We start from the raw sequence: 20,041 nt of genomic DNA on the forward strand, positions 1-20,041 counted from the left end.
TTAATAAAATAACGGCTTAGATTGCCCGTTATTAAAAAAAAAACTGTCAGATTTACGATTTTTCTGTTTGTTGTTTTCTTCCACTTCATTTTGTTTGTAAAATTTAAAGTAAATTCTAACATTAACATTTATATCATAGCATTGTAAATTGTAATTTTAATATGTTTAACGCAGAAGTCACGCGGGAACCCGTCTCACGGGACGGTGGTGGAGCTGACAAACCGCCAACGTACGATTGTGATTTATGCGACTCTGGGGACTGGTTGAGCGAAACCGAAGTAGAAGTACACAAGAAGACTATGCATTTAGCAGATCTACACCAAATTGTGGCGAAACAGTCCAACGTGTGCTTGGTGAGTCAATATAACCTCTAAATTTTGTTGATAAACAAAGTTTTGATTTATCAAACCTTTATTTACCTAGTTTAAAACTTCAGAGTTTGGAAAGAAGTTGATCCTTGGCTTCGATCCATATTTTGATCCCTATATTTGATTATAAATTACTTAAAAATCGAATTGCCAAGTGGAATCTCATTGCCTGTATGTATGTCGCAGTCAGATTGTATAATCCGCCGTTTTACATTACAGCTAGGCATTTTGCATTACAGCTCTGTTTGTAATACGGCGGATTAACGTTTAGCCGGATTGAATACGGCTGAATGAAAATCCGCCGGAATGTATTCGGCGCCAAACGTTCTTCAATACGGCTAGCCGTAATGTAAAACAGCGTGTCATTACCCGCCGCTTTGACAGTTTTTAGTTCCTATTTTCAATACCGTGGCGCTGCCGGACAAAGTGGCTATGGATTCTGGTGTTCGGCGGAATCCTACACAATATTATTAGTGTAAAAATATGAAATCATGGCAGTGGCCGGTGAAGATAATTTTATCTTAAAGAAAAATAACCCAGAAAAAATGACTAAAACTTTATTGTTTTGAGTTACCTGTTCCCTTTGATCATTTTTAATGTCTAAAAAAGACTAAAGCCAAATATCTAATTAATTCTTAAAATGTTTAGAAAAGTCTAATTGTTTTGAGTTACTTTTTTTTAGATGGCTATCCCTTGTGATTTATAAATAAGTAAAAAAAAATANTATTTAATAATGTTGTTATAAAATTGTAATGTTGTAATTGAAATAAGTTGTAATTATACAGATCTCTAATATTATTATTTAAATTATAATACTTATTAGATTTAATCTCATGTTGCAATACCCTAGCAGGGTCCATGTTTTGGGTCTATGTCTATATGTAAGAACTTTTATATACCAACATTGGAGCAATAAAGAATTTGAATTTGAATTTGAATTTAGTAAACCAACATAATTTTAAAAACTATACATGATATTAAAAAACTGGTTACTGATCCTGAAAGTGCTTCACAAGCTCTATCCAACGGTACCAATAATATGTTACAAAATAAACTGGATCCATTCGAAAATTCAATGTTTCCAGCTTCCATACATTTAGTACAGCCACAGTCATGGCACTCATGTCTTGTTAATATTATAGCAAATAAAGCCTAAAACCAATGTTTTCCAAGAATAATTTTAAATAAGAATTAAATTTACGAGTTCATTTTAAGTGTTTATCATTTAATAAAAAAAATGCTTCTATTATTGTTTGGCTGGCATACATTTAGTATGGAGGCTGAAAACATTAACTTTTCGGATAGATCCAGTTAATTCTGTAACCTAATATTGGTACCGTTGGATAGAGCTCGTGAAGCACTTTCAGGATCAGTAATCAGTTTTTCGATGTCTTGTATAGTTTAGAAACAATCGAATAAGATTGCATATCGTTTCCACCCTGTATATCTTATTGTACTTTTTTTTCCTCCTTATTTTGTTTATAACCAGGCTTGGAACATTACGGCTGTACTTTACTTTATTGTTGTTTTTTTCAGACCTGTGTAAAATGTTTTCCGGACGATACTACCCTTGTTGAACACATCAAAACAATTCACTTACTAAGCTCAAAAACTGCCCGACGAGTCGAGAGAGAAATCTTCGTCTGCGATCACTGCGACGAGTTATTCTTCAACAAAAGACTCTTAGCGTTCCATATACACTACCGTCACATCAAGAAACCGGCTGGATTCCTCCTAAATTGCCCGTTATGTCATAAAAAGAAAAGTTGCAGAAAATTCATGAGCCATCTCATACAACATGAGGCGCAAGGCATATCGGTGTGTCCGATATGTGTCCGTAAACAACAGAACACTAAAGCGCTCGCACTGCACACGGAGACACATCAGAAGCACTACCATTGCAACGTTTGCGGTTACATATCCATAAAAGAAAAAGACTTTAATCTACATTTAGATAGGTACCAGCGAAGGAAAGCAATCAAAACTCCAAACGTGAGAAATTACAGAGATTATTTCTTGTTGCCGCGTTTTAGGCAATCGTGGTTTTATAGGAATTTCAGAATTGGTGTGCAAGGCTTAATATTTTGGAATAAAATCTATATTTGCGTTCTGTGTCGAGAGATTTGTACGAGCCTTAAGGGAATGGCAGATCATGTGGCTCAGATACACTTGTACGACACCAGTGAAACGGTGATAAAAAAAGTTTGCACGTGCGGAGAATCGTTTACGAACAAAGTCTTGCTTAAACACCACATCTTGAAAATGAAGGGAGACCATAAATTGCAATGTAAGTATGTATTTAAATAAATCCATTAGATTTTTTTATGATACCAAAAATTATGGCAATGAAAACCACTGAAAACCAGCCTTCCCATATTCTGGAGTCCCATTGCGATGAGCAGCGCTGTTGCGACAGGGTAGCACTACTCAGTTCACTTTTTATTTACTTGTAATATTTATGTGCTATTTCTGTCTTTTTTTCTGTATACTTTCTCTGTCCTTAACTAAGTGATGTTCATCGTAATAAATGTTTCTTTCTTTCTTTCAATTTTTACATAGTTCTGCCTAACCTAACACCCTGTATATTACTTAATACCTCTGTACATCACCCAAACAGAATACCATCATAGGGGGAAGCCCAATGATTTCCACAATGGCCGGTTGGTGGCCTGCATCCAGCGCCTTCCTGCCACATTATGAGATCGTCGGTCCACCTTGAGAGTGTACGTCCTATGCTTAGGGTTGCCAGGCGTCCGGCTTTAGCCGGACATGTTTGGCTTTTTAGGGACTTGTCCGGCCAAAAATTGCCTTGTCCGGCCTGTCCGGCTTTTGTTAGGCTTTTTATTTGGTTGCCGCGCCAGGCGAAAGTCGAGCCACAGAATCATGTGAAGCGCACGCATCAGGAATCAGGATGTTGGTTAGCAACCGATGATGATAGTAGTCACTCATGAGCTGACACTAATTGCACCNTCACATGTCCGGCTTTTAGGGTAAAATGTCCGGCCAAATGAAGCACAAAGTCCGGCTTTTGTGATTTTGGACCTGGCAACCCTACCTATGCTGCGCTTTCTGGTATGTGGTCTCCATTCCAGACAATTGCTGCCCCAGAATAAATGCATTTCAAATAGTAAAACACGAGTCTTAACGCGACGTTTATTGATGAGTTACATTATGTACTCACGGCTTGACGTTTCGGCTGCGATGCTGCAGCCGTGGTCACACTCAGCGGCACGGAATTTGGCCCAAGCCTAAACAACCAGATATGAGGCCAAATAGGTGTTGTATACCTAAGTTTCGTGTGACATGTTAACAGAACATTTGTTTTTGTTAATTTCAGAGGCTAGATTAAAAAAAAAATGCGTCTGTTTAACTTTTTTGACTCTAAAAACGCATTTCTTTGTTGGAGCGTAAAGAGTACGGGTAAGTTTAAATTCGATATTAAATGTTGTAAGGGTTTGGCGTTTTGTTTTTGTTTTTAAATTAATCTTAGGGTTATTCTCGTTTCCATAGTTTGACAATAATGCGCATTACTCCAGCTCAAGTTGCTCAAATAGTGTTGCTTAGAAGACAAGGGCGTATGCAGCGGAAGATGGCTGAAACTTTCAATTTATGGCGTACAAACTTAAGATATACGTTAAAAAGGCATGACCAGACCGCCTTTTACACAAGAAGACCAAGAAGTGGAGAATAAAGGTGTAAATCAGCGCGCGATGACCCGATTATCGTGCTTGCAATATCAATAAATCGGGTTCTCACTACGTGTCAGATACGCCAGCGTTTATAAACAGCAAGCCCAGTGAATGTCAGTGAGCACACAATAAGAAGAAGGATGGAGGATCATAACCTGCATACTCGAAGACCAGTTCGAGGACCAGAACTTCTCCGATACCTTCGCGAAGTGCGACTTACGTTTTTTAGAGTACATGCAAATTGGTCGTTTGACTAATGGAGTAAACTCTTTATGAAAACTGTCTGTTTGCGTAGCAACTCTTCTTCGTACCTTCTCTATACACTTCCACAACCGTCTGGAGCTCTTAAGGTGATTCTGCAATCATCGATCCATAGAACTTTACTCCATTAGCCTTGCGTCCAATTTGTATGTTCTCTAGAAAACGAAAGTCGCGCTCTGGGAAGGTATCGGAGAAGTTCTGGTCCTCGAGCTGGTCTTCGAGTATGCAGATTATGATCCTACATCCTTCTTCTTATTGTGTGTTCACTGACATTCACTGGGCTTGCTGTTTATAAACGCTGGCGTATCTGAAACGTAGTGAGAACCCGATTTATTGATATTGCAAGCACGATAATCGAGTCATCGCGCCCGTATTTGCACCTTAATTCCCCACTTCTTGGTCTTCTAGTGTAAAAGGCGGTCTGTTCATGCCTTTTTAACGTGTATCTTAAGTTTGTACGCCATAAATTGAAAGTTTCAGCCATCTTCCGCTGCATACGCCCTTGTCTTCTAAGCAACACTATTTGAGCAACTTGAGCTGGAGTAATGGGCATTATTGTCAAACTATAGAAACGAGAATAACCCTAGGATTAATTTAAAAACAAAAAACAAAACGCCAAACCCTTACAACATTTAATATCGAATTTAAACTTACCCGTACTCTTTACGCTCCAACAAAGAAATGCGTTTCTAGAGTCAAAAAAGTTAAACAGACGCATTTTTTTAATAATCTAGCCTCTTAAATGAAAAAAAACAAATGTTCTGTTAACATGTCACACGAAACTTAGGTATACAACACCTATTTGGCCTCATATCTGGTTGTTTAGGCTTGGGCCAAATTCCGTGCCGCTGAGTGTATTTTAGTTGAACTGGAGCCCGAAAGTTTAAAATCTTATACATCATCATGATCATCATAATTTCAGCCATAGGACGTCCACTGCTGAACATAGGTCTCCCCCAATGCTTTCCACGTTGATCGATTGGTAGCGGGCTGCGTCCAGCGCTTCCCTACTACCTTTACGTTACGATGTCGTCATAAAATCTTATACATGGCTCCTTAATTTTCCACAAGTCTCTTTCTTTCTGACATATTAAAATGTTTTTTCAGATATGGAATTTGCTGATAGAGAACAAAACGCACTGGAATGTGAACTTCAGGAAGATGTAATGGAGTAAGACAATATACATAATTATTATTATGAAACTAGCTTTTGCCCGCGGCTTCACCCGCGTGTAATTTAGTGTCACAGGTCGGCATAAATATAGCCTATATGTTACAAACAATAACACTGTAAAGTTTCAACAAAATCCGTTCAGTAGTTTTTGCGTGAAAGAGTAACAAACATCCAGACATCCAAACTTTCGATTTATAATATTAGTAGGATAAGTATAGTTGGTTTCGATGACAGACTGGCTGAATCGAGGTCGAAGGAACGCGGGTTCGAACACCGCCGCTTGTCTATTGTGGTGAACCCACTCGTGACAAGCATATTATTTAGCTTACCACGAGGGGTTAACGGGACTGTTAGTTAAAAATAAAATTAGTATGTAATTTAAAAAATACTAAAGTAAATTAATGTGATAAAATTGGGTAGTCTGGTCGTCGAGCACGTAGAATTTCGTCCAATGACCCCAAGCTACCCATCCTTATCGCTCGCGAGTAATTATATTGCTGTCGCGACTGCGACGGACAGACAGAAATATAATTACGCGCGGGCGATAAGGATGGGTAGCTTGGGGTCATTGAACGAAATTCTATCTGCTCCGCGACCGGACTTTACACTTATTATAAGATTCTCTTTTATGTAACTAGTTTTTGTAATATGGTGCTGGAACTGGGCCTCTCTCTATGCATGAGCAATATGTGTTTGTAAGATATTGTCTGGAATGCGCAGTAGACGGAGAATAACCTAGGTACCTATAATAATAATAATAGGTTTAATACCCGTTTTAACCATCAATCCCTAATTTATAAGTGACCCCTTAGAAAACAAAATTCCTGTTATGTGTTACGGTAACACGTTACGGATATCCATATGGATATCCGTAACCTTAACCGAAACTTTCGGATATCCGACATAAAAAAATATACGAAACCGTAACCGTAACCGATTAAAAAGTTTCGGATGTAGGCAGTTTAAATAGTTTTTTTGATTTACCTTTATAACGCCATTTAGTATCAATTTTTATTTTTTTATTACTTTTTATTCGATGTAAAGTGTGCGGCCATGAATGAACCGTGTTGGACAACTATTGCAAATTGCATTCTAAAGCATAGATATCCGTAACCGTAACCGAAACTTTCGGATATCCGAAATAAAAAAATATCCGTAACCGAAACCGGTATAATATTATTCCTATATTCGTAACCGAAACAACATATCCATAACATCCCTACCATAGAGGTCACTTAAAAATTAGGGATAGACGGTGAAAACTGGCATTAGTCTCTTTTGAATGACGAGTTAAGATTTAAAGTTGATCAAAGATATTAATAATAAGGCTTAAGATCATAGCACACTTATCAACCCGGAAAGGGATCAACACCGTATCGCCAGAGTAAATACAAATGAGTAGGTCATCTTCATAGAAACGCACCGAGCGCGGTTTGTATGTGAGCGCGCCAACACGTATGCGGCGCGCACGCACACACTGACAAAATTCAGCACACCTCACTCAAAATCCACGCTAAATTTTGTCAGTGTGTGCGTGCGCGCCGCATACGTATTGGCGCGCTCACATACAAACCACGCTCGGGCGCTAGAAGATGACCTACCTACTCATTTGTATTTACTCTACTCTGGTATCGCCTTTCGCTGCGAGGCGTTTACGTTACGGTGCTAACGCCCGTATTCACAAACGATGCTTGCTTAAGTGAAGCAGCACATCGAACGCACAGCGTTGAATAGAGCTCTGTGATTGGTTCGTGTGTGACCGTGTGCGTCCACGCGCACTGTGAGACCTCATAGTAATGTTTGTGAATACGGGCGTAAGTGTGCTTTGGCAGTACGGAGAGTCATACAAATAATACTGACCGCCACGAGTTGATGCGGTTACGATCCGTTTCCTGGTTGATAAGTGTGCTTCGTCCTTTAATATGGTGGTAGGTAGGTAGTGATAAGTATAAGCCTAGGCGGAGACCACCGACTTTTAGTCGACCGATAGTTGGGCCCGATTCTAATTTGTATGAAGAATCGGCCGATATCAAATCGGTGTAATGTGCGCACTTTCATTTCATACAAGTCCGTACTGATTAACAGCCCGACACAACTATCGGCCAACTTAGGCCAGTTTGAAAGTTTCAATCTGGTCGCGTCATGTGTGGTCTCTCAACGGACGCTATGGCAGAAACTTAGATGCAACTCAAAAGTAACTAGCAGTTGCAGTTTCGTTGAAGTTGCGTTTCACCGTCTGTTCTGGGCCTAAAAGTCGGTGGTCTGCGCCTAGGCTAACTGTTTAGATTAATAAAGCAATATACATAATTAGATTTACTAAATGAAATCGTAGTTTTTTTATTCAAATACTTGTTGTATTATTGTTCTTTTTAATTTTATGGCAATGAACTGATGGTCATCATAGATAAGTTCAACCCGACTAACTGCGCACTTCGCTGGAATGTGACTCCGTTCGCCCCGTCCGTACCAGAGCATCGATGTGACGCACAGTGGTCCCGATTTAATAAAACATGGACATTGATGCTAGAGGCACGAAATTTTTTTTGATGGTTACTGCTATGATAACAACAAAAAAACTTGTTATCCTTCAGAGAGAGATGATATTTGTGTGAGTAATCAATGATGGACATATTGTAAATTGGGCAACCTCTCGTATAAGCTACTTTTTGACGGCCAGCGGACCAATACATACAATGTTGTATTAAGTATTTCCCTTAATTTTTTATTTTATTTTATTAAAAGCTGATGCATACGAGCGCGCGAGTGTGAGTCGTTGTTATGTGTCATCAAAGATGTCCCTTTATACACCATATTGTAATTTTGGCAATTTTTCGTGGAAATATTTAATATAAAAAAAACGATTTTTCAACCCTCGATAACTCAAAAGTACGCAGAGATAAGTGACAAGTATCTTCGCATGAAATACTCAGAATCACTTGTTTTATAACATGTGTGATCGGCATTTTGACATCGTTTAAGAATTTCGAAAAATTTACAGAAACGTAATTTCTTCCATAAAAAAAATATCTACATATTTTTTTTTACTACGAAATAGACGTCGTAGGACTGTAATATTTTTTTGCCTTATTAGTTATCATAGCAGTAACCATAAAAAAAAAATTCGTGCTTCTAGCATCAATGTCCATGTTTTATTAAATCGGGACCACCGTGTGACGTCACGGCAGCCAAGTCAGTTAACTCGACCGGGTTTTATGTAGTAATACATTCAAAATTGTACAATATCAGGAGAGTTGGTGTAGTTGACAAATAAAAATGGATTTTAGATAGTTTTTATTATTGTATAGTTGATTTTTACTGATTTATTTTTTTGTATTATGTAAATAAATTATCTAAATGTTCTACTACATGTCGTTTTTATTACTTTCTTAAGTATCTCTGTGGGGATTTTTTTAAACATCAGGAAAAGCTTTGCGCATACTAAAGCCCGATCTGTGAGCACGTAGAATTTTGTCCAATGACCCCAAGCTACCCATCCTTATCGCTCGCGCGTAATTATATTGCTGTCGCGCTCGCACACTCACTGCGATATAATTACGCGCGAGCGATAAGGATGGGTAGCTTGGGGTCATTGGACAAATTCTATGTGCTCACAGACCAGACCATAGTCGATGGGGACGACCCACTGTGTCGTCTACCCATTAAAGCCCAATGGTGTCCATCCGAAGCTTCCGGAACCCAATGAAACGGAGCCGCGAGTTAGTCCTAACTCTGACATTCGTCCATAGAGGGCCTAGTGTGAGTTTACAAACGCTATCACTAGTGAGTGCGTCAAAAAATTACATTAAATGTGTGACGGATTGTACAGCGCCCCTAGCGGGAAACGTTCAAAAACTAAAATTTTCATAAATTTTTTCGGCGTTTACCCGTGGTCCCCCCAACATGTCCCCCTGGTGGGTCCACGGGTAATTTTTTTTACCCGTTGTCCCACCGTTCTGAATAAGAATAAGAATCAGTGGCGGATTTACCAATAGGCCAAGTAGGCCAGTGCCTAGGGCGGCAGATTTAGAGGGGCGGCAAATTTAGCAAATTTTTTTTACAGGAAAAACAAAAATAATTATACGTATACCTACACAATCCATATATATAAATAAACGATTAATAAACGCACTGTAATATATACTTATGTGATCATGAATTTTAAAATATTCCAATAGCGTTTCAATAAAAATAAAATAAAAAACTCTTAAGTAACACAGGATCTTCGGTGCCTAGCACGAGCACCATCTCTCCACAACTTCGTGTATATTGTTTTACAGGGTAGCCCAGAAGAAAATTCACTTTTGAAAATTCAAGGAAACGAAAACTGTACATTTTTGTAGAACGCTATTGCAATTTAAAGGAAATTTAGTGCAATTTATTTTAAAATTTACTATCTTTATACGCCGCGCCTTTGCACTGTTTATACGCGCCGCGTGAACACCGCTGCTGCGCAGCCGCCGCGCCGCCGCCGCGCCGCACGCGAAATTATGCTTTGTTGGCGCGGTGGCGGCGCGGAGGCGGTTTTACTCGGTGCGTATGAACAGTGTAGCGGCGCGGCGACGGCGCGGTGGCAGCGTTGTGTGCAGGAGCCCTTAGAGTTACCCCAAAATGGATTCAGGATGGATGAATGCTGCAGAGTTTTTGGATTATTAGNGGTACATACTGCTATTTTTAGGTCAACATTAAACTCTTGATTACATAGCGGGTTGCAATAATAATCTAGTAACTGACAGAAATATCATTAAGTTCACAATCATACTAATAACGGGATTAAACTAACGTATTGAATTTCAAAAGTCAGTAGGTAGGGGCGGCAAAAATTGAATGGCCTACTAGCGGCAAATTTGTAAATCCGCCACTGATAAGAATACTTTACAGAACAGAACTTTTCTGAACAGTTTTTGCCAGTGGGTCTACGGGTAATTTATTTTAACCATGGTCCCACCGCACAGTGGTAAACGTTGCATGTTACCTAGATATAATTATAAAAAATCTATAATTTTATTATTAATTAGAACTGGCCCCATAGCAGACATTTTCCTACATCTAAAGGCCTTTTGAAATATATATTGGTTATGGCTATTGGAGCGGGTACCACTTTCCATACATTTGTGCCCATCATCCTTTACTTTCAATTTTATTCCAAGAAGAAAATTTATTTTATTTTATTTCCAATTATTTTTTAATTAAAATTGATGTAAAAAAGAATAGACTTTCTATTTAATTTTATCGATTTTTTCCAAGAATATGAGGTTACATGCAACGTTTACCACTGTGCGGTGGGACTATGGTTAAAATAAATTACCCGTAGACCCACTGGCAAAAATTGTTCAGAACGGTGGGACAACAGGTAAAAAAAATTACCCGTGGACCCACCAGGGGGACATGTTGGGGGGACCACGGGTAACGCTGACTAGTGAGCGCGTTAGATGTAAACTCACGCTCAGCCCACAGCTCCGTCTATGGTGCAAGTACACTTTACGGGAAATTGACCGAGACGCAATAGTGTGAACACCATCTGGGTTACATTCTTCTTCCCACCCGTGCGTTCGCCCAAACAGCCCATACTTCGGTGTGCGATCTAGGGTTTCGTCTCAGTAAGTTTTCCGCATAGTGCAACGAGGCTCTGGCTTCGAGGGGACTTCCAATCTTTTCTTCTAGTTATTTCATAGAGGTTTTCGCCTGGTACCTACCTAAGTGCAACAGGACACCCGGCCCGCCGTAGCGGGTTTCCTCTATGCCGCTACTCAGTCAGCTCTGCTGATCAGAGAAGTACCAAGAGCGGTTCTCTAAAGTATGGGCCCGGGCAAACGCCCCGAGTGGGGGTTTTCAAAAATATCTCCCCCTGTATGGGAACTTGACTCAATCCTTAATTGAACAGTGGTAGGGTTTAAATGATACAAAACAGCATAATAAAAGCCTAATTACTAAATATAAATGACTTACGCCCGTATTCACAACAAACATTACTATGAGGCCTCACAGTGCGCGTGGACGCACAGGGTGACACACGAACCAAACAAAGAGCTCTATTCAACGCTGTGCTTTCGATTTACTGCTTCACTTAAGCAAGCATCGTTTGTGAATACGGGCGTTAACATTTTCGCGATTGAAATAAAATTAAAAACACGACATACAATACAATCCGGTCGAGTTAACTGCGCATCAAAGTCAAAGTCAAAATTTCTTTATTTGTTTAGACTAATAAATAGTTCTTACAAATCGTCATTTTGCTCTTAAGGAGCCTCTACATGTCTCATAATCTTTTTACCCTACCAGCGCTTCGAGACCAACATTTGGCAAGTGCTGAGAAGAAGCGCCGCAACAAACTCAGTCACCACTGTCTGCCGGTTAATATAAATAAATAGAAATAGCAGTAGTAGGTACATTCGATTCAGGAGCAGTTCACTGAATTTGCCATGCATTCTTGTATGGTGTATCTTATAAGATTGGGTATACATCTGGCAGCCGTGACGTCACATCGCTGCTCCGGTACGGACGGGGCGAATGCGTGTGAGTGAGCGAGGTGTGTGCAAGGAGGGAGAGTCGCATTCCAACGAAGTGCGCAGTTGGCTCGATCAGGTTGTACGTTTTAAGTTCATACATCAAACATGTTGTACCTATCACCTGTTAAAACTGTAAGACCAAATCATGTTGCTTTGTAATATGTTTTCACACATGTTTATGTAAATAAATATCTTTATCTTTATCATAGCAGACTTATCAACTCGGAAAGGAATCAACCTCGGAATGCCTTTCGCGAGCTATCATCGCCTTTCGTGCGCTGTCAAACGCGAGGCGAGGCGTTTACGTTACGGTGCGGATATGTGGGGCATGTGGGCGTTGCAGTATGGAGTTCCATACAAAGAATACTGACCACCTCGAGTTGATACGGTTACGATCCCTTTCCGGGTTGATAAGTGTGTGACGTCGTCGCTTGCCTCTCTAACTGACGTAACTGACATTTAGCAAAATTTTCAGGCGATTAAAGCCTGGTCCGTGAGCACGTAGAATCCCGTCCAATGACCCCAAGCTACCCATCCCTATCGCTCGCGCGTAATTATGTTGCTGTCGCGCTCGCACACTCACTGCAGGCGCCCGTCGCACAGTCGCTACAGCAACATAATTACGCGCGAGCGATATTGATGGGTAGCTTGGGGTCATTGGACGGAATTCTACGTGCTCACGGACCAGGCTTTACTCAGATCGATTCGTCTTGCAAAATTGAGATGGTGTAGATTACTCATTTTCGAAAAAAATGTCAGGTACATCAGAGAGGCAAGGGACGACGTGTGACGACCTTTAGGGCTTTAATTCACTGGAACACCATGGCGGCGCAACCTGGCGCAACCAGTCGCCGGCTACCAACAAAATGTATGCAGCTTTGCGCTACCAAACGGACACCAGGTGAGTAACTCTCTATAGAGCTGTATACATTTTGTTGGTAGCCGGCGACTGGGGGCGCCGCTATGGTGTCCCGGTGAAATATAGCCCTTATTCTAAAAAAACACCAAACAGTTCGAAACAGATTTATTATGACAGTTTACATTGAATAGACTATTGAAATGAACTATTTCAAGAACTAAGAGGTACTAAGATCGTTTATAGAGGCGTTGGTAGAGGGTGGGTGGGGGAAGATGGCTTATTGAGTTGTTGGAGCAGCGGTAGATGGGGCGGCTGTAGATGAGGCTTCTGTAGATGAGGCTTCAGTAGATGGGGCAGCTGTAGATGAAGCCTCAGTGGATGGGGCGGCGGTAGATGGGGCCTCAGTTGATGGAGCCGCTGTAGATGGAGCGGCTGTAGATGGGGCTACAGTTGTTGTGGCGGCTGTAGATGGAGCCGCTGTAGATGGGGCTACAGTTGTTGGGGCAGCAGTAGAAGGAGCGGCAGTAGATGGAGCAGCCGTAGATGGAGCGGCGGTTGATGGGGCAGCCGTAGATGGGGCCGCGGTGGATGGAGCAGCCGTAGATGGCGCAGCAGTGGTTGGGGCGGCTGTAGATGGGGCTGCAGTAGAAGGAGCGGCAGTAGATGGGGCAGCAGTGGTTGGGGCAGCCGTAGATGGAGCGGCCGTAGATGGGGCGGCCGTAGATGGAGCGGCCGTAGATGGGGCTGCGGTAGATGGAGCGGCGGTTGATGGGGCAGCCGTAGATGAGGCTACGGTGGTTGGGGCGGCCGTAGATGGAGCCGCGGTAGATGGAGCGGCCGTAGATGGGGCTACAGTACTTGGAGCGGCTGTAGATGGGGCTACGGTGGTTGGGGCAACCGTAGGTGGAGCGGCCGTAGATGGGGCAACGGTAGATGGAGCCGCGGTAGATGGAGCGGCCGTAGATGGGGCTACAGTACTTGGAGCGGCTGTAGATGGAGCTACGGTGGTTGGGGCAGCCGTGGGTGGAGCGGCCGTAGATGTGGCAGCACTTGGCACTGGAGGAATTGCGATAATAATTCCTGGGTTGGCAGTGGCGATTGTAGCCGTAGCAGGAGCTATAGTTGGTGGTGTAACGGCCTGGATGCCTCTTGGATTAGCAGTGGCTATCGTGGCTACAGCGCGAGCGCCTGGCTTTACAGTTGGTGGAGTTACTGCTTGAATAACAGCTGGGTTTGCAGTAGCAATTGTGGCTGCAGGACTTTTTGCAGCAGCATTGGCTTTTGCAGGGATTCCTGGTCGTGTTCGTGGTGTGGTTTTGGGCCGGGGTGTGGTTACTGAAACCACAGTTGGTCGAACAGGGCCAACAGTGGCTCTGGCTTGGCTGGGACTTGATTCAGCAACCACAATTGGGCCAGCTTTTGCTCTTGTAAGGCGGGGAGGAATTTTCACAGTTACTACAGTTGGTTTGATTGGTCTTACTGTCGCTGTTGGTGGCTGGTAGTTCGGCTGGATTGGAGACGGAGTAGCATAAGGCACGTTCTGCAATGCTGGGTGTCCTTGAGGCCATCCGAATCCGAAAGACTGGGGTTGGTACTGAGGGAGATTTTGGACATTAACGTGTGGGGGGTAGGATGGGATGTTCTGGGGGTGGGTATATTCTGGGTTGAAAAACGGGTGGTTTACGTATGGATTTGGACTGGGCAGAGCGGGGTGGAACATTGGTTGTGCTACAGGGTAGGAAGGTACCTCGTAAGGTCTTTCAATAGTTGGGGCGTGTTCCCAAACTGGTACAGCTGAAGGCACTGGGTTGATGTGGGATAAGTATTCGTTTTGAGCTTGAGCGTGTTCCCAGCCAGGTATGGCAGGCACTGGGTTGACGTGGGAAAGGTACTCGTTCTGGGCGTGGGCTTCTGGGTGGTTCCAGTTGTATTGCGTGGGGTAGGATGCTTGCGACGCCTTCTGCTCATTCCATTGGGTGTACGCGTCTTTGGTTTCGCTATGGATGTCGTTGGCTTTGGCTCGCGCTGTGGAATGGTAATGAAGAAGTCAATTTAGCAACATGACAATATAAGTTTTTGTAACAACAGCATTTTATGATATACGAGTAATTATTACTCGTAGCAAATGGCTCAGTTTAGAATGGGTATAAATTATGTACAAAATAAAACAGACTTTTGTATGCGGTTGATTATTAAGAGACTAAACAAAACATAACATGAAATATTTACCAAAATCAAATAAATTTGGAGCAGCGACGGCCGAGCCCACCTGAAAAAGTTGATGAATACACATTTTAGTATTTTCACATGATAAAGTTGGATGTTTTATTTGATTCCTCAACTATTCTTCATAACATTCAGCGACAACGGGAATTGAACCCGCGTTCCCTTGGATCACGAGTCAGCCAGCCCGACACCGTTCGGCTACCGTCGCTCTAAAATAATACGATTGCTAAGTTTTTATAAGCTAAGCGTAAGACGCCTACCCACAAGGTGGATCGACAACCTCATAAAGGTAGCAGGAAGGCGCTGGATGCAGGCCGCCACCAACCAGCCATTGTGGAAATCATTGGGGGAGGCTTATGTTCAGCAGTGGACGTCCTATGGCTGAAATGATGATGATGAAAGTTTTCAAATTCTCATATCTGCACTAGTTACAGTACAGCCTAGTGTTACAAATACAGTGAAGATTATGCGTAATTATTAAGAATTCCTTTTTTTTTCAAGATATATGGTTTTACCATATTCACTCACAACTCACAAACAATTACAAACTAATTAATCCGCGTAGTGCACACCATCATGTTGAACTTTTATACACTTATCTATACAAAAAGCGAAAGGTCACTGATTGACTGACTGACTCACTCACTCATTACGAAATCTCAGAAACTACAAGTGCTAGGAGTCTCCAATTTTGCGTGGGGGTTCCTTTTAGCACGTAGGTACTCACTAAGAACGGAATTTACGAAACTCTACCCCTAAGGGGATAAAAATCCATGAGTACGAAGTCGCGGGCGGCCGCTAGTTTATTATAAAACTCACCAGGCAAAAAGCAAAAACTTTAAAGAGCGCCATTTTATTTTTAACCATGTATGTTACATCAACAATATATCATGGCAAAATACTTCCAACAATGGAGGAACTCAAATATATATATTGTATGTTGACGCAGTATATTTGTCCTTCAAGTTATTTTAACAGTTGTTACCCAAAAAATAATTAACCCTCGCTGTACGAGGTGGGGTGTGACACACCCCAGTCCTTTAAAAATAGCCACAATTTTAAAAATTTGCAAATGCTGTATTTGAAATTCTCAGTAGCTGGAATTATGACACTGCTGCTTCGATCAGCGTTGCAAAATCAGTCCAGCGATGACTACCAACTGAGTTACATGCCTTTAAAGTGCGTGTGGGTGTCACATACCCCACCTGGTACGGGACGTTGTTAAAAAGTTTAAAAAAAAATCTAACAGTTTTGGTGTAATTTATATATTTTTAGATTTGTCAATTGAATAAAATTCAATACAAATATTATTTTTCGTGATTTTTATGGTATCTGAAATTTTCAAGCACTTTTAGTCAAATGAGATGACTTTTAGTGCGAATCTGGAAATTTAGTACTGAGATCCGAAGACGTATGTGAACATACACTTATGGGCTACAATTTATACTTGGTGATACAATTTATGGGCTACTGAAATGGAATAACATATTTTATAAATAAATAAAATTGTTACGCTCCCATTTTATGCATTGAGCATACTCATTTTCTTTCATCAGAATTGTGGTAAATTGAAAACCGATGATCAAAACAAATTTATACCCTTCCAGTTTTTAATTTACTTTTAAATTATAAGTAAATTACTTGTAATTTGTGAAATAAAAACGGTTGTCATAATTAAAGGCACTAATTAAAAATTATACATAGGAAATTGATTCCTAAATTACAAGAACAACGGAAATTGTGTCTTTTTGATTTTTTATAATAAAAATGTTATAATACATATTATCAGCTCAGAGCATTTCTTAAACCTAATTAGCATACGTAAATAATCAATATTAAATATTAAATTCCACCTAAAAAATGTTGAATGAAAATTTTATCACTTTGTATATTGGGGTGTGTCATACCCCACCTGGTACGGGACGTAACTTTTAGTCACCTCGTACACGGAGGGTTAAGCAAAATTCATTTTATGGCAGCAAGAATAAAACCAATTTTCGTTTGGACAATTTTGAGAGCTGAAATTCTGTAGTAAAATAGTATTTACTGAAAGAAGTAGGAATTCCAGTAATACCTACTATTAATTATGCCCTATAATTCGGTGAAACCTACCTATGTTATTATTATCATCATCATTTAACATCCACTGCTGAACATAGGCCTCCCCCAATGATTTTCACATCGCCCGGTTGGTAGCGACCTGCATCCAGCGCCTTCCTGCTACATTTTTGAGGTCGTCGGTGCGGAAAACGCAGCTTGGGAGGTCCACCCACTGCATATACCAAATGCCTTTTTAGCTATTTTAAAACTAGAAAAAATCTGGTTGCCTCTAGTAGGAATTCAACCTACGAGCTTTCTCTTGCCGGCGACTGTCCTGACCGCAGTGGCCCCTGAAACTGAAACCATTGCACTCTCTAATGTACTGCAGGGTTGGCCTACACTCCCCACGCTGGCCAGAAGGGGTTGGGGAGGCTTGTAGGCCTAGTGATTAAGCTTTTAACACGCCATTTTATTCATTTTACGCGATAAGCCCATACTTTTGTCATATAAAATCGATAAGATTTTATCATGGCACGCATCCTAGCCCGGCAGATGTTCGCATTTGTCCCTTATTCGCCTCTTACGGCATTCACGTGAACAGCAGCTATTCTACTCTGTCAGAACCACACTACTATCGAATATGCTATGGCGTAGGTAACGTTTTAATTAATCCAAGACATCGTCATTATTTACGTGCGCATTTTGCAGTTAATAATAGCGTTACGTGTGCGCTAAGTACACAAATTTTATTTTGAACAGTTAGTCCGGTCTACTCGTAGTTCATAGTATAAAATACTTAAGTCTTCCTATGACTAAAGCTTACGGGAGTATTCCCACCGCTGCAACTCCTGTATAGCCAGGATTTATGCAGCTTGACGGCCAATAAAAATCCAACCAGTGAGGTCCAGTTTGTTCCAGGAGTCAGCAAAGAGGATCGACTTCCAAAGTGTACGTGGATGGCATTGTTGTGTTCCGGCAGTTGGAGGTAAGATAGCCAGTCCTGTGGTAGAGGATTCCGGGTGAAGCTCGCTTCCACCTTCGGCATCATCACTTTCCATCAGATGAGAGAGTTACAAGAGTCTGAATCTGAGAGAGATACGCACCATCTCATTTATGACCAAAGATATGTTTTTACAAAAATACCTAATCCCTACTAGTAAAGCCCGATGCGACAAAACTTTTATCCGAGAATAACTCCTGGTATAACTGGTACATTGACAGTCAGTATTGGCAATATGTCAAAATGTCGAATAACTGACGATTTATTGTGAGATTAATACGTATTTACTATTGTTTGGTCGAATCCACCAAGTATTAATTATAAATGCGAGAGTAACAGTCTGTCTCGCTTTCACGCCTAAACCACTGAACCGATTTTGATGAAATTTGGCATAGAGTTAGTAGTAGTTAGAAAGGACATAGCTAGTATAGTTTTTATCCCGGTTTTTGGAACAGGGAAGCGCGCGATAAAGTTTTTCTGTGACGTGACATAGCTACAAAATTCCACGCGGGCGAAGCCGCAGGCGGAAAGTTAGTAAAATATAAAACAGGCGTGAAATTCCGCAAAATGATATCCGATTTCTAAACCAACGCCCTCAGCGGTCTAACCAAACAGTATATTGACGTCAACAAAAGACCAGCTGGTCAATTAAACAAAATTATCTTTTGTCATTCGTTAAACTTACAGGTGCTCGCTTCTAATAGGCAAGAATAAAAGCAATTTATTTTCGGTAAATAGACTTCTAAACAGCGATTTTACACGTACCTTGCTACTGCTTAGTAACCACACTTTCAGTAGGTAGGTACACGTGTGGTTACTTAAGCAGTGGTAGGGTTCAAATATTATTTTAAGTTCAATTCCACGCCATAGTCACGATAGCCCAACGGTGAAGTGGTCGGACTGGCCGACTTGAGATCCGAGGAACGCGGGTTCGAATCTCACCGCCTCTTGACTTTTGTGGTGAGAGGTTACGAGTGGGCGTAACACGCTTATTTAGCTTATTACGAGGGGCTAACGGGACTATTAGTAATTCGAGCAATACAAATTGCTAATAATCTTTAAAAAAAAATCAAAAATTCGCGATAAAAAGTCGAATTAGAGGTGTCTTATGACTTTATACTTATTTATAATTTTATAATCTCTGCACATTTCTTTTTGTTAAAATATAAGCCGTTGGCTACATTAGCATTATTAGAGTTATTTATTATGGTTACAGAGCATCCTTTCGAATCAGACATTCGGGACAGTCCGAAGTCTTTATTGCCTAAGCGCAGACCACCGACTCTTAGTTGGCCGATAGTCGGGCCCGATTCTAATTTGTATGAAGAATCGGCCGATACCAAATCAGTGTAATGTGCGCACTTTCATACATCTCCAACTGATTAACAGCCCGACACAACTTCAGCCAACTAAAAGTCGCTGGTCTGCCCTAATGTTAAAAATAATCCACTGCAGACCCACGATACCCCTGGCGATACCCCTGGTGGTATCGTGGGTCTCGGTAAAGAACTACACTTCAGACCCACGATACCCCTGGGAGTAAAGTTGACAAACGAGGACCGGCGCGGGCGCGGGCGGGCGGGGAGGGGGGACGCACAGTGCACACGGCTAGTGCACAGTGTTGTGAAATACCTCTATGAATTCTAAATTGATTTCATTGAACATGCAATAAAATGTATATAAATTATTATTTATTAAAGAACTACACTTCAGACCCACGATACCCCTGGGAGTAACCAGGGGTATCGTGGGTCTGAAGTGTAGTTCTTTAACGAGACCCACGATACCACCAGGGGTATCGCCAGGGGTATCGTGGGTCTGCAGTGAAATAATCTTTAGTTTATATTAAAATTTATTATTAATACGTAAAGTTGACTTTCATTTTACAGCGCAGAAGCAGTATTTGTCTTTATTATCG

General features: G+C 41.2%; 2 protein-coding genes and 1 long non-coding RNA gene across 3 annotated transcripts; 2 read left to right on the forward strand and 1 right to left on the reverse strand.

Annotated features, from left to right (window-relative positions):
• The first annotated feature begins 59 nt into the window (after positions 1 to 59).
• LOC114357652 (zinc finger protein 423-like) lies at positions 60 to 5,795 on the forward strand. Its single transcript, XM_028311375.1, has 3 exons — positions 60 to 353; positions 1,905 to 2,655; positions 5,426 to 5,795. The coding sequence occupies exons 1-3, from the start codon at positions 162 to 164 to the stop codon at positions 5,491 to 5,493; spliced, it is 1,011 nt and encodes a 336-aa protein (XP_028167176.1). The 5' UTR covers positions 60 to 161; the 3' UTR covers positions 5,494 to 5,795.
• A 1,442-nt stretch (positions 5,796 to 7,237) lies between these two features.
• On the forward strand, positions 7,238 to 12,514 carry LOC114357662 (uncharacterized). Its single transcript, XR_003656319.1, has 3 exons — positions 7,238 to 7,431; positions 10,294 to 10,296; positions 12,484 to 12,514. It is a non-coding gene; the product is annotated as an uncharacterized LOC114357662 (long non-coding RNA).
• Positions 12,515 to 13,055: 541 nt separating this feature from the next.
• Positions 13,056 to 15,995, reverse strand: LOC114357656 (SH3 domain-containing protein C23A1.17-like). The gene is made up of 3 exons (XM_028311380.1): positions 15,903 to 15,995; positions 15,087 to 15,126; positions 13,056 to 14,882 (listed from the first exon to the last, which is right to left on the reverse strand). The coding sequence occupies exons 1-3, from the start codon at positions 15,948 to 15,950 to the stop codon at positions 13,135 to 13,137; spliced, it is 1,836 nt and encodes a 611-aa protein (XP_028167181.1). The 5' UTR covers positions 15,951 to 15,995; the 3' UTR covers positions 13,056 to 13,134.
• Between the last annotated feature and the right edge of the window lie 4,046 nt (positions 15,996 to 20,041).

This window comes from Ostrinia furnacalis, unplaced genomic scaffold, assembly GCF_004193835.3.
Source record: "Ostrinia furnacalis isolate ACB-3 unplaced genomic scaffold, ASM419383v2 OfSCF3317, whole genome shotgun sequence".
Classification (NCBI taxonomy): domain Eukaryota; kingdom Metazoa; phylum Arthropoda; class Insecta; order Lepidoptera; family Crambidae; genus Ostrinia; species Ostrinia furnacalis.

What these genes read in the sequence shown, in the direction of transcription:
- LOC114357652 (XM_028311375.1), top strand. Translation starts at nt 162, where the DNA reads ATGTTTAACGCAGAAGTCACGCGGGAACCCGTCTCACGGGACGGTGGT. An exon ending in AACAGTCCAACGTGTGCTTG is followed by an intron (nt 354 to 1,904) that starts GTGAGTCAATAT and finishes TGTTTTTTTCAG; the next exon opens with ACCTGTGTAAAATGTTTTCC. An exon ending in GGGAGACCATAAATTGCAAT is followed by an intron (nt 2,656 to 5,425) that starts GTAAGTATGTAT and finishes ATGTTTTTTCAG; the next exon opens with ATATGGAATTTGCTGATAGA.
- LOC114357656 (XM_028311380.1), bottom strand. Translation starts at nt 15,950, where the DNA reads ATGGTTAAAAATAAAATGGCGCTCTTTAAAGTTTTTGCTTTTTGCCTG. An exon ending in AAGTTTTTGCTTTTTGCCTG is followed by an intron (nt 15,127 to 15,902) that starts GTGAGTTTTATA and finishes CAACTTTTTCAG; the next exon opens with GTGGGCTCGGCCGTCGCTGC. An exon ending in TCCAAATTTATTTGATTTTG is followed by an intron (nt 14,883 to 15,086) that starts GTAAATATTTCA and finishes ACCATTCCACAG; the next exon opens with CGCGAGCCAAAGCCAACGAC.